The sequence below is a fragment of the Agelaius phoeniceus genome, chromosome 2, assembly GCF_051311805.1.
Source record: "Agelaius phoeniceus isolate bAgePho1 chromosome 2, bAgePho1.hap1, whole genome shotgun sequence".
In the NCBI taxonomy this organism is placed as follows: Eukaryota; Metazoa; Chordata; class Aves; order Passeriformes; family Icteridae; genus Agelaius; species Agelaius phoeniceus.
In genome coordinates, this window is record NC_135266.1 from 112,829,321 (window position 1) to 112,841,780 (window position 12,460).

Consider the following 12,460-nt stretch of genomic DNA (forward strand, 5'->3'; position numbering starts at 1 on the left):
TGGGTGGATGGCTGGACTTGGTGATCTTGAAGGTCTCTTCCAACCCTGACGAGTCTGTTGGAAATGATGCAACTTAAAAAACTTTTTATGTAACTTTAGGTTTGTTCGCCTCTGCCCAGGGGGAGGGGAATTGAAGTTTCTCTTTAAAAGGTTCTGTTCAAAGAGGCTGGGTGAGGTCTGATGAGTTTAATGTCTACAGATCGGGAGTTGCCAGAAAACACACAGGAGGAAAATGAACATTAACGATTATTACACAGGGTGGGGTCAGAAGAGATCGATAAGAGAACCAAAGAATGAGGATTTAACCAGCATCAAAGAGCTCAATAACCAACAGGAGATTGAATACTAAGAACTGTGTAATTTAGGACCAATGAACATGAATGTCTTTGGAGTTATTTTTATGTATACATAGCTGAAAAGTCTAGTAAAGAACCATGTATGGTGGAATGATTTTCACTGCACAACCCGGACATATGTGGATGATAATTTCTACTGCACATCCTGGCAGAATAAAGTAATGCTGTGATTTTGTAACACTGAAAAGATGTCAGAGAGTTCCTGTTTTCCCCTGCAGTTTCAGCAGCAATTCTGTGGTTCTATAAGGGGGTTGGCACAGGGGCAGAGACTGCTGGCAAAGGCTGGAGGCTCTGCTCAGGCTGCAGCAAGGAGGGGAAACACAACCCAAAGGTGGAGAAAGCCCTCCCAAAACCTGTCCCCAGCGCAGATACAGAGGGGGATCTAGTATCAGGAACGGGCTGCTCAGCCAGGAAGGGGGAGTGACTGCTCGTCCACGGGAAATGCTATCTGCGCTTTTTTAAAAAAAGAAACAGTTCATTTCATTGCCCCTGTTTCACTTTCGAGTCCGAGGGCTCAGCCCGGCTCCCCTGAGGGCGGCCCCAAAAATGAAAGCCAGCCAGGCCCTCCGCCTGCGCCGAACCGAGTCCGAGTCCGGCGGGGCTGGCGAGGAGAGCCCTTGGGGCTGGCAGGGAGGGTCCGGCGGGGCTGCCGAGGAGGAGCCGTGCCCGGTGACACCGCCCCGGGAGGCCGCGGAGGGACTGGCCGAGCGGAGCGGCCCCGGCCGCGTTAAACAGGCCGCGCCCAGAGCTGCGGAGTCCGAGCCGCGCCCCATGGAATGGGGCGGGTTGCCGTGGGCTGCTCGGAGTCTGCTGGGAGCGGTGGGCATGCTGGCCGGGCTGGCGGCGATCGGCGGGCTCGCTTTGTGAGTAGCCGCGGGTCGGGAGCGGCCCGGGGCCCGGCTGAGGCGGGGCCGCCGGCTTTCGCCGCTTCTGCTTCTCAGCAGAGAAAAGGAGAAGCGAGGCCTGAGCTGCGGAGGGTTTCTGGGGGAGGGGGTGGTTGGTATTTCATGGCTGAAGTACCTGCGGGGTGGGGGCGATGCCTGTGTGAACAGCCGCTGTTGTAGCCTGCTCGAGGAGCAGGGACAGCTGTCACTGCCATGGCCTGGCCCTGCCGAAGCTGAGCGGGTCAGCCAAACCTTACCCCTTAATTTTGTACCCCTGAGGATCAGCCTCGCCTTACCCCAGGGCACAAAAGCCGCTGGAGATGATGTGAGCTTGCTCATGCACTCAGAAAGGTGGAGAACGTGGCTGTCGTCACGTATCCTGCAGTCTTGCCCTTGGTTTTTGGCCTTTGAGCTGGGTAGGGTATGCAGCTTTATCCTGCCAGCATCCCAGCAGAACATCTCCAGGTGCCCCTGGCCCGGGGCTGGGCTGCCCAGGAGCTGCCACACACCCACCCATGGTAGGTGCATGGGGTCCATGTGCTGTGAAGAAATACATCCTCTGAGTGAGACTCCTGTGGCAGGCACGGTATCCAGCCTGCTGGAGCTTAGCAGGACAAGCCCATACTGAACTGGGAAAGATTTAAGTCTCATTCTCCTCTTTTTTTCTTTCTCATAGTGTCTTCTACAGTGGAGTAGCTGTGGGACAAAAAATGTGTCCTAAGGGGGTGGAAAACTATGTAGCATCCATGGTGCTGAGTGCAGTTGGTGACACGGTGGCATATTACAACGGGAGATGGGAGTTCCAGAAGAGTGGCCCAGTCATCCACAAGGAGCTGGCAGACATGGGGGGGCTGGCCAACATCAGCCTCCAGGGCTGGATAGTCAGCGATGACACCGTGATGCACTTGGCCACGGCCGAGGCCTTGGTAGCAGCCGGGAAAAACCCAACGTTACCACATCTCTACACTCTGCTTGCAAGGAACTACAAGGAGTGCATGAATGACATGAAGGGCAGAGCTCCAGGTAACCCCTCCATCCTGCTGTCTGGGTAGAGCTCTGCTGTTGCTCCTGTCTCTCCTGCAGCTTGGTGCTGGGGCTGGCCCCGGCTCTGCTTTTGGCTGTTTACTGTATTTCACATAAAGGAAAAGTGTTCCACACTCAGTAGTACCTGTTTCAGGATGAGCTAAAGAGAACAGAATAAGGCAAGCTGAAGTGCTTTGGGCTTCTCTGAACAAGATGAAAAAGATGCTGTTTAGTTCACATTTACAAAACATTCTTATGTTTGAGGCCTAGCCTCAACTAGGGAAGGGTGATAGCTTTTGAACTTGGGATTCCTACATTCAGTGGCTAAAAAATTCACATTCAGTTACTGTAATGCACACCCTGAGATGCACCCCACAGAATTAATACAGAACTTCTCATCATAAACACAACAAATTACATGTAAAATATATTAAAGGCATAAAGATCATTGCTTGGAATAATTACACTTATTAAACCCAAAGTCTGCTTGGATTAAATTTACATTGGAGCTGCTTAGGATGGGCCTCTAATTTGACCAGCACAGGAGGCATGGAGTATCCAGGAAACACTCAAATTCAGCAGTCCTGTGCAAAGTTTATACATTGAAATAGTATGTATGCTTAGATGTGCTTATTTGGAGTGGCCAGAGTATGTCAAGAGTGTTCTGTCTTGACATTAAACATGGGAAAGGCCAAATCTTGCCACTGAGCATAGTGTATGGGAGCTGTGCATTTCCAAATGCATAAACCAGGTTGGAAACCTGAACAGGAATTTATTCTGCTTACCTTTCCACAGTGGGCTCCTGTCCTTGTGTAAAGAACTAAATTATCAGTCTTCTTTTAACACCCATATTCCCAGTTGTTGAAGTGGCCTAATTAATAAAATATTTAGGAAGGGGTAATGATGCTTCAGGACAGCTGAAGGTGGCAGATCAAACTTCCAAGAGATTCATGGCAGTTTTGATGAAGCAGCATAGTTTAGTTCCCCAAGCCAAGATGGACTAACCACAGCTGCCAGTGAGACAGCACCTGGAAGGATTTAAGATGAAAAGGAGAAGAACCTAAAATTTAAATATTAGTAAATAATATCTAAGAATAATAGGACACCTACTGCATTCCTTCTGTGACTGAACTGAGCTGCAATATGCCCAAAAGAAGTTCCTTTTCCTGGAAGTGATGAATTTGAAAGCAAACTTGCTATGGACATTAAGAGGAGTGACAAGGTCAGGTCAGATAATCTAGGTAAAAAAAGAAATACACATTGTTTAGTGGGTCCAAAGACAATTAAAAATTTTGCAATCAGAATTGCTCCTGCTGCAGGTATGAAAGGCATTCAGCTCTTGAGAGTTTAAATCCTGACCCTTAGCAGTTTACTTCCCACCAAAGGGAATACCTATCCATACCCTGAAAAGCTGGCTGGATTCTCCATGGCATATTGGTAAGTCCTAATGATAAAAGCTGCATGCCAATAACTTCTTTTGGCAGTTCAGAATAAATGGATTTTAACTGAGAACATAACCCAGGGTGGTGCTCTTCTGGCCTAGTACTGACCAGGGAATTGCAGTCCTGAAGGCTGAGAATGGAAAGTTGCTGTTGGAACTTTTGCCCAACACAGAAGAGGTTTCCTTAGAACAGTGGGGGAAAGTCACATTGATGGCTCACATGAGGCAGTCCAGACCTGAAAACCCAAAGCTGCAGTGACAAAGGGATTCCCACAACGTTCTGAGTCACAGGACAGCCACAGCAGGGTCCCTCAGAGACACAGCCCCAGGAGAGAACTCTGGGGGTAGTAATTCAATGACAAGGTAATCCCTCCACCCACTATTGCTATTTGTGATGTGCCACAAACTCATTGTTCCTTGCAGGTGACAAAGCCAGTGAATTAAGCAACACAAGCACAGACATACTTCTTTTTTCATGGTACAACTAAAGCACTTCTTCAGGAAACCTTCTGCTTCAAAATGGGTCTTAGTGCTCTCCCTTTGGAATTATTTATTTACCACTGTGTGGTTTGTTTCACACACCTTTTTTATGTGTACTGATAAATCCCAAACAACTGTTACCTGAAGAGTCTTGGTCCTATCCCAAAAATTGAGTCTAGCTGTTCTTGAAACTTTTTCAGCTTGCCCTAATTCACATGCCACTTTTTCCTTGTATTTCTTCTTTCCTTAGACTAGTACCGTGCTTAGGTTACTTTTAATTTCCTGTTGTTAGTGCAAAGGATTCCTAACCTGGACGTAAAGGATTTCCAAAACAAAGTGCTAATTCAAAAACTCCCTATAGCAGTTTTTTAAAAATCTATTTATAAAAAAAGACCTAATGTGATTCCATCTTAGTCTTCCTAAATTGGCTTTCCAATGTTTTAATATTTTAACTGTTTAAAAGTGTGAGGGATACTACTTGTAATACTTCCTAAATTGTAAATCTTAGCTGTCATACACTGGTTTAGTATACACATTATCATACACTGGTTTACACAATTTTTTCCACTTGCAAGTTATCAGAAGTCATTTCCTAAAATAATATGCACAGGCCTAAAGCTGCAAGCAAATTGTATTGCAAAACAACCAGTCTTTCTTTCCATTTAAAGCCTTGTCATCTTCCCTTTTATTTTAGCTACAATTAGTGCAAGAACAATCTCACTTTTTATCAAGGACTGAGGTGTGTGGTCTCAGCCTGCCCAGACAGGTCTTGAAGAAATAATTTTCTCAAAGTTTCAGCAAGAGTAATCTTGGCTTTTGTTATGCAGATTTTGATTTTAAGCTTCCTTAGTCCCTGTGCTCTCTCCCTTCCCCTTTGCTTTCCTGGAAGAAGTTCTCTTTTACCAGAACATACAAACAGAGTAGTTGGAACAGCTTTTTAAAAACGTGGCTTTGTTTGACAGGTTCATTTTAATGTCCTGTTACAGGTCACTGGGTACAATGCTTGGTATAGTGAGATTTTTAGAAAAATGCCTCAATTTTCTGTTAGTCATCATGAAGTTGGAAATTATGTTGCTATCCCTCTTAACAATTTTGATACACGCTAGCCAGCACTGAATTAGTAAACTACATGAAATTTAGAGGCCTGGACATGTTCCCACACTGAGACATCCTAAAAGCAAACTCCCAGACACTTCAGTTAGAGGCTGGTTGTGACTGGTTCCAGTATAGCTAAAGACACTTGGCCCAGCACGTGACATTATTCCTGACAGTGGCCAGCTCTTAGTTATTTTTAGCATATGTCCAGAAGGCAGTCTTAAAGCTGTGCATGGATTTGGAGATATTTCAGTTACAAGGGGGCTGTAAATACAGGTAAAACAGGCTGCCATAAACCAAACCCTACTGCCAAACATGTACATGGAATTGCAGAAGCCAAGAGCCCTGCAGGGGACTCTGCAGTGCCTGGCCGTGATGAGCAAGGTCACAGATCATGCTGACTGAGTTGCACCAAAGTGAGGTGAATTTGCTTGACCAGGCTTCTTCCTTGCTACTCTGTTCTATTTAGTTTGACTTCCAGAGTAACAGAGCACCTGCAAGTTCATCAGCTACCTGTCCCAGTGAGGGAACCAAGTGTAGGAGCAACAGTCTAATTTTGGGGGTGTGATAACAGCCAGCTGCTGCTGTTACTCTGTGTGTCTGAGAGAGGACTCAGCACACTGGGGTTAGTCTGCTGAGTCCACCTTTGTCATTGTCCAGCACATTAAAACTGAAATGCAGCTGCTCAAAACCCGCCTTGATTTACCTTCCTGCTGGAAAAGAAGTATTTACAATTGGGCCAGAAGAGAAGACTAGGAGAAAAAAAAGCAAGGTAGAAGAGAATCAAAGATAATTCAATATTCCAAACCTGTTTCTTCTTTACACACAAGCATTTGGGCTTAGTTCTCAAAACATTTCACTGTCTTGGCTGGGGAAGCTGGCTGGGCTCTGAAATCAGGGTGTGTTTTCTTTGTCCTATGAATGTGTTGGACTAACAAGTGTTAGTCTGAAGCAGCAGCACTGGAAGAAGTAGAGTAATTTCTTTAAAAAGTAAATAGAAATATGAAGGAGATGGAGGTGGGCTTGCCTCATTTCTTATAGTCTTTCTGTAGTTACCCTTTAGTGGCAGTGTTTGGAGATGATCTAGTGAGCTGGACAAAGCTTTGGTCTCACCTAGTACAGCTGCTCCTCACCTTATAAAAGAGGAGTACAGTAGAGCCAGTCATGCAGACTGTGTTGAGGTGAGACAGGTGCTGCACTGCAGCAAGGGAGAGCTGGAAAACATCTTCTACCAGTACATTTTCTACTAGTGAGGCAAAGGAGGAGCTTGTGGGGCCTCTGCCTTTAGAAGTCCTGTGAAAAAGCAGTTACCTAGACTGGTCTTGTGTCACAGATCATACAAACCTTTCTGTTTACAGAGAGAGATATCTAGGTATATGTGTATATATCTATTAGTAGATATGTTTTTTTGGATAACACAAAATGTAAATATAAACAATGTCAGTAAATGAGCAATGAAGTGTTTCCTACCCCCTAGACCTTTTAATTTTCATAAACCAAAATTATCAGGTCTGCTGGGGAGGATACAGGTTGCTCCAGTAGTTTAAGGCAGGATATGTATGTGAGCAGATGACTTATGGTTTTAACAGGAAGCTCAAATCCCTTACACACAGCGATTCTTTCTTCCCCACTGCCCTGCCTGTCTTGCTCCTGTTCCCAGGCTACCTCCTGCTGATGTTTCTGTTTCTCCCTTCCCTTGGGCTCTGTGGCTCGGGTCTCCAGGTGCCATGTCTGTGGAAAGCACCATGAAGCTGGCTCCAGGGCGGCCCAACGGCTGGCAGATCCCGTTCAGCCCGCGGGCAGGGGGCTGCGGGGCCGCCATGCGCGCCATGTGCATCGGACTGCGCTTCTACCGGCCCGCCCAGCTGGACACCCTGATCCAAGTCAGCATCGAGAGCGGCCGCATGACCCACCACCACCCCACCGGCTACCTGGGGGCCCTGGCCTCAGCCCTCTTCACGGCTTATGCGGTGAACAGCGTGCCCCCCGTGGCCTGGGGGAAGGGGCTCATGGAGGTGCTGCCACGGGCAAAAGCCTACGTGCAGGAATCTGGCTTCTATGTGAAGGAGAACATGGAGCAATGGTGAGCTGCATTCCCTGCACTGACATTTCTTAAAGCCCTTGTACCAAAGGGTACAAGGCTCTTTGCTCATACTTAGGTTTCAGTAGTCACATTATGGCAAACTCCTAGGGCAGCACACACCTGCCATAGGATCAAATCAATTCAGAGTACCTTCGGGGAAAAAAAAAGGCAGGTTGTGTTTGGGTCAGGTGCTTGTGACCATTTTTTGGATCCAGTATGAAGTAGGTGAGACTTGTCATCTCATGCAACTGTGATCTTATGAAAGATGGCAAGCAGGGCTGGGGAACAGCATCAAGCTTAGGGCTGAGCTCAGTTTGAAAGTTATAACCAAATCTGCATATTCACTGCACCTCTGTGTGCAGGGGCACACACAGAGGTAGAGCTGCTCTGAATTTGGGAGGATGACTCAGTTCTCACTCTGAGCCTTTGAATCCTGCAGGTGCTGGGCTGCCTTCTCCCGTGTGACTGGAGGGAGGGGAAATCTAACTCACTGAAACTTGTTCTTGTGCCTCTTACCGTAAATCATGCCCCTAGTTTTGACAAACGGGGGCCGCCTGCCATTTTGCTGAGCCCTCGCTCTGGGCTCTTGACGTGGCGCGTTTTCCGCTGGCGCCCGCGTGGTGCTCAGCTGCGTGCTGCTGCCCTGGGACAACTTACAGCCGCTCCATCCCATCCTGTTTGGCAGGTATTACTTCGAAGAGAAGTGGAAAAAATACCTGGAGGAGAGAGGCATCTCGGACGGGGTCTCATCGCCCAAATTCCCGGCCAAGTACGGCGTGGAAGAGAGAGACTCGTTCTACACCTCGCTCAGCTACAGCGGCTGGGGGGGCAGCAGCGGGCACGACGCGCCCATGATCGCCTACGACGCCCTGCTGGGCGCGGGGGACTCGTGGACAGAGCTGGCTCACCGCGCCTTCTTCCACGGCGGGGACAGCGACTCCACGGCTGCCATCGCCGCCAGCTGGTGGGGCGTCATCCACGCCTTCAAGGGCGTTCCCCCCAACCTCTACGCCCACCTGGAGTACAAGGACCGCCTGGAGAAGGTGGCCAAGGACTTGTACAGCATACTCTAGGCAGGAGATGGCAAAGCAACCCACTGGCACACTTATCTGTGCTCTCTCGCTTGGTTTGCAAAGCCGCTGGATTAAATCTTGAGAATGTAAGCCAGAGCCAGGCCTGCCTTTTCTCTGTGTGCTGGCTTCAGTGGGGAGGCCACATCGGTGCCAGTTTGGGGCTGGTGGTTTGATGGGAACACACAGTGGTCACCCGAGACATCCCTCCTGCACTGCAGCGTGGCTGCACATCATCTGGTCCTCAAGAGGAGCACAGGAGCACCCACAGCTGCCCTGCTGGTCCTGCTGCAGCAGCAGGACAAGCAACAAACCCCACTCAAAGCCCCCAAACCAGCATCCTCACCCTACAAGGGGAGCAGGGAGCACAAGCAGTCCATTGTGTCTGGGGACAACAGAGCTTTCTTATAAAATTATTTTTGCAGAGGATGTTTTTTGTTTCAAATAAAGTTGGAAAAAAAACCCCAAACCCAACCTTGAAGCTGTGTGAGCAGCGCATTTTACCCAATTCTACACCACTCCTGCAATACAGGTAGGAATGCATCATGCTACTTGCCTATTTCAGTGAATATGGGAGAATTTAAGACTCCTGACCAAATCCTTACTTAAGGCAAAAGTGGGTAAGGAGAATTAAACAGGTTGCATTGTACATCAGCTTCTGTAGTGAACTATATTCTGCTTTCATCAAGGGTGCTAAAAGTAATTTGCTTAACATTTGCTATGCGCAATTCTATTAAAATAAGGTTTTTCTTGAAATCCAGACTATGACACAGCAAAGTACTTTTACTGTTTCCAGAACAATTTCAAAACCAGTGTGTTCAATAAAAAGTCCTGACAGGCCTCTGTTAATGTCTATTCTATTATGGCATAGGTTGAGGGTTGGATGGGGTATGAAATCAGAGGTGCCAGGTGTCTGCAAGCTCCAGCTGCAAGAGAGAGGGGATGTGGTACCAGTGGTAGGGAGAGAAGTTATTGCATCAAGGAGTAAGGGCAGAGGGAGAGGCTTCCCAGGAGGAGGGCCTCAGCACACCTTTAAGCTGTGAGTGCATATAAAGGCATAATAAAAGCCCAAACCTGACAAAAACCAGCAGCAATAGGATTCACAATTTCAACACAGTTTACTACAGCTCTCGGGTGTGTTGTATAAAACATGTTTTAGTGCAACATAGTACAAAGTTTTTGTTGGGTTTTTTTTTCACTTTTTTCTTTTTTTAAAAATTCCAAACATTTTTCCACATCATGCATGGATAGGGTCTCTTTCTTCTTGGGTTTGTTACAGAAAGTTACTGCAGAGAGAGTGCTTTGAAAAGCTTTGTGTTAAAACTCATTACAGGAAGAGGCTGCCTTAAAAAAACTGAGAGAAGTTTGAGACTAGGCAACACACTGCCAGAGCAATGGAGAAATGTCACCAGCAAGGTACATTCAGCGACCACTGTGGGAGCCACTTGCCAGGAAAGGCTGGGCTCTGTGGCAGGCCTCCAGGAGAGCCCTGCTCTGGGGCAGACAGGCTGGCAAGGAGGAGCGTGGCTCAGGCGCAGAGCAGAGCTCTCCCAGGGAAGAACGGCTCTCGCCGACTTCATTCTCTCTCCTTCCTTAAAGCTGAAGCGAGTCGTGGTTCCTGCCCGGGAGCAGTACATACAGGAGACAGAACAGTTAGGAAACAATACCCACTGGCTCGCAGCTGCAGCTGTTGGCACCTCCATTCTTCATTTCCATTCACTTCTCCTCCCACTCCTCTCTTTGCAGATGTCTTAGCCAGAAAGGGAAGACAAGTGTGCGGGTGTGCGATACATACAGATATAGGAATGTGATTGTATGCATATGCTGGGGCCAGGAAGCAGTTACTTCTCCAGGAGGCAGACTTCACAGAGGGCGAGTGAAACTGGGGCTTCCCAGCAGAAGAAGAAACCAGTGCTGTTCTGGTGGAGGTGCAGAGGTGGCCAACTTCAAACACCTTAGCACGGGACGATCTGCAGCCACGTGGGTCCTCTCCCAGACCAGAGCAAGGCTTCACGGTGCAGATCTCCTACTTGAAGCTTCACCACCTCTGAAACGTCAAGGCATCAGGGTCTAACTGACTTAGTGCTACAGAGCATCTGCTGAGGTCCCCTCTGCTCCCAAAGAGCAGTCCGACCCTCCGGAGAGGACAACGGCTGTGGGTATGGCACCTCTCACACGTGAGGCAGGGGGGGTCTTGTGGCTGCACCCGTCCGCCCCTGCTTGGCTTCAGCCATGCTGCAAAAAAAGAAATGGCCGGATTTGCCAGGAAGACATCAAGGAAGACAACAAAAGGCCATTTTTGGCAAACATTTTCTTCCGCCAGACGGAACGCTTACGGGGGAGGAGGCGGTTCCTCCACAGGACAGGGCAGGGGTTCTTGGCATTAGGGGTGCAGGAGGTCAGGTGCCCCACGTGGCGAGAGCCCCGGTTTGGTTCACAAGAGCCATATCTTTCACAGAAAGAACAGCATTTCCTGCCACGGCGACTCTTACAAGGCAGGTGACGTTGCCAGGAGGGGGAGCTTATGGAGAAATGGATTCTCTTCCTAAAGTCTCAGAGACAAATGGCAGATGCACATACACGCAGGGGGAAGATTTCTCTTGGCCAAGGGGACAGGGAAATCCCCAGGGTGCTGATGGGCTGCAGGCCCCTTGCTTTGTCCAGGCTCACACTGGGGAGCAGTGCAGCCACAGGAACACTCGTGACACATGGTGGTTAACTGCACGTCCCCACTACGTGGCATGTTTGCTACTGGGCTCCTTGGCTGAACCATCCAGGGACTGTGAACCTGACCCGTGGAGCTTCTCCTTTCCTCCTTCCTAGAGTCTTTACTTTGGTCATGTTGAAGCCTTCAGAGACTGGATTAAGCCTCCCATTCCCAAATGACTGGGGCACAGAGGAGATCTGCCTCATCAGAGATGGCAGCATGGACACCAGGGAGGAGCATGACTCTGGTGAGACCCTACAAGGACCCTCTTTGCTACAACACAGTCAGGGCTTTCAGGTGTCCTTCCTTTCCCCCCTTCAGTTCCGTGAGACAAACTAAACTGCTTTTGTCCTGACCGCAAGCACGCTCAATATTCAGTCTCTCCAAGACCTGGGAACACTCCCAAAAAGTGAATTGCTCCCTCCTGAGAAAACAAGTAAGGTGGAGGCAAGAAGATGCTGAGGCTACAGCCAGTCTTTGAAATGGACCTCTTGACAGACAGCCCAGTTAACCCCTCTGGGGACAGACCTGGCTTTGTCTGTTTTGGAAGAGAGAGGAGCTAGCTCAGTGCTCCTTGGGAAAAGATCTTCTTCACTGTGGCACTGAGTCCGAGAAGGAAAAACAGTCTGGTTTGGAAAACATATATGTTTACTTCTGAAGAGATCATCCTAGGACCAAATATCCCCTGGGAACTCCACATTGTGTGGAGGGCAGGGAAAGTCTACAGTTCTTTGAGTGACCAAAACATAAATGATAAAAAAGCAACAGCCCAAAAGACAGCAACTGATGTGAGTCAAATTAGTCCAAGAGGAACATCTGCTATGTACAGCAAGTGCCTCTGTCCACTGGGGTGAGGGTTCCCACAGGTGCTGGAGGAAGCCTTGGACCTTCCTGCTCCTGCTGGCTGGGCAGAGCTCAGCCACTGTGTCGGAGCACAGACACTGAAACAAATGAAACAAGAACAACAAACCCCACTGTGCTCCTCAGGGCTCCCGGTGTATCTCTGCTTCTCTCCCTCTGTGCGTCCCTACAGGTGTCTCTGCCTCTCTAGTCCATGGTTCCCGGGTGGATGCTGAGGACTGGTGGCTCTAGGCAAGTGGGAGAGTAGTTGAGGTGAGGCTCTTTGATCCACAGCAAGGGAACCCCATTCTTGCCCTCCGAGTTCTTGCTGGAGTTTCGGCTCTTGAACCGCACCAGGAGGATGGTGATGATCAAGATGCCAAAGATGGGGAAGGGGTAGAAGAACACAAAGTAGAAGAGGGCGTCATTGGAGCAGATGACAGACTGCAGCGTGGAGCCTGGAAAGAGACACAGGGTGGTC

The 12,460-nt window shown here is 48.7% G+C and overlaps 2 protein-coding genes across 2 annotated transcripts in view; one reads left to right on the forward strand and one right to left on the reverse strand.

The window, feature by feature from the left end:
• Window positions 1-700: 700 nt before the first annotated feature.
• Window positions 701-9,272, forward strand: ADPRH (ADP-ribosylarginine hydrolase). The gene is made up of 4 exons (XM_054627934.2): window positions 701-1,219; window positions 1,917-2,263; window positions 7,002-7,362; window positions 8,048-9,272. The coding sequence occupies exons 1-4, from the start codon at window positions 903-905 to the stop codon at window positions 8,433-8,435; spliced, it is 1,413 nt and encodes a 470-aa protein (XP_054483909.2). The 5' UTR covers window positions 701-902; the 3' UTR covers window positions 8,436-9,272.
• A 259-nt stretch (window positions 9,273-9,531) lies between these two features.
• The window catches only part of IGSF3 (immunoglobulin superfamily member 3), a 94,066-nt gene continuing 91,137 nt past the window's right edge, over window positions 9,532-12,460 (reverse strand). Inside the window, exon 10 of the mRNA XM_077174555.1 lies at window positions 9,532-12,437. Within this exon, the coding sequence (XP_077030670.1) occupies window positions 12,187-12,437 (251 nt within the window). The 3' untranslated portion in view covers window positions 9,532-12,186. The remainder of the gene's footprint in view (window positions 12,438-12,460) is intronic.

What these genes read in the sequence shown, in the direction of transcription:
- ADPRH (XM_054627934.2), top strand. Translation starts at nt 903, where the DNA reads ATGAAAGCCAGCCAGGCCCTCCGCCTGCGCCGAACCGAGTCCGAGTCC. An exon ending in GCGATCGGCGGGCTCGCTTT is followed by an intron (nt 1,220 to 1,916) that starts GTGAGTAGCCGC and finishes TCTTTCTCATAG; the next exon opens with TGTCTTCTACAGTGGAGTAG. An exon ending in AAGGAGAACATGGAGCAATG is followed by an intron (nt 7,363 to 8,047) that starts GTGAGCTGCATT and finishes CCTGTTTGGCAG; the next exon opens with GTATTACTTCGAAGAGAAGT.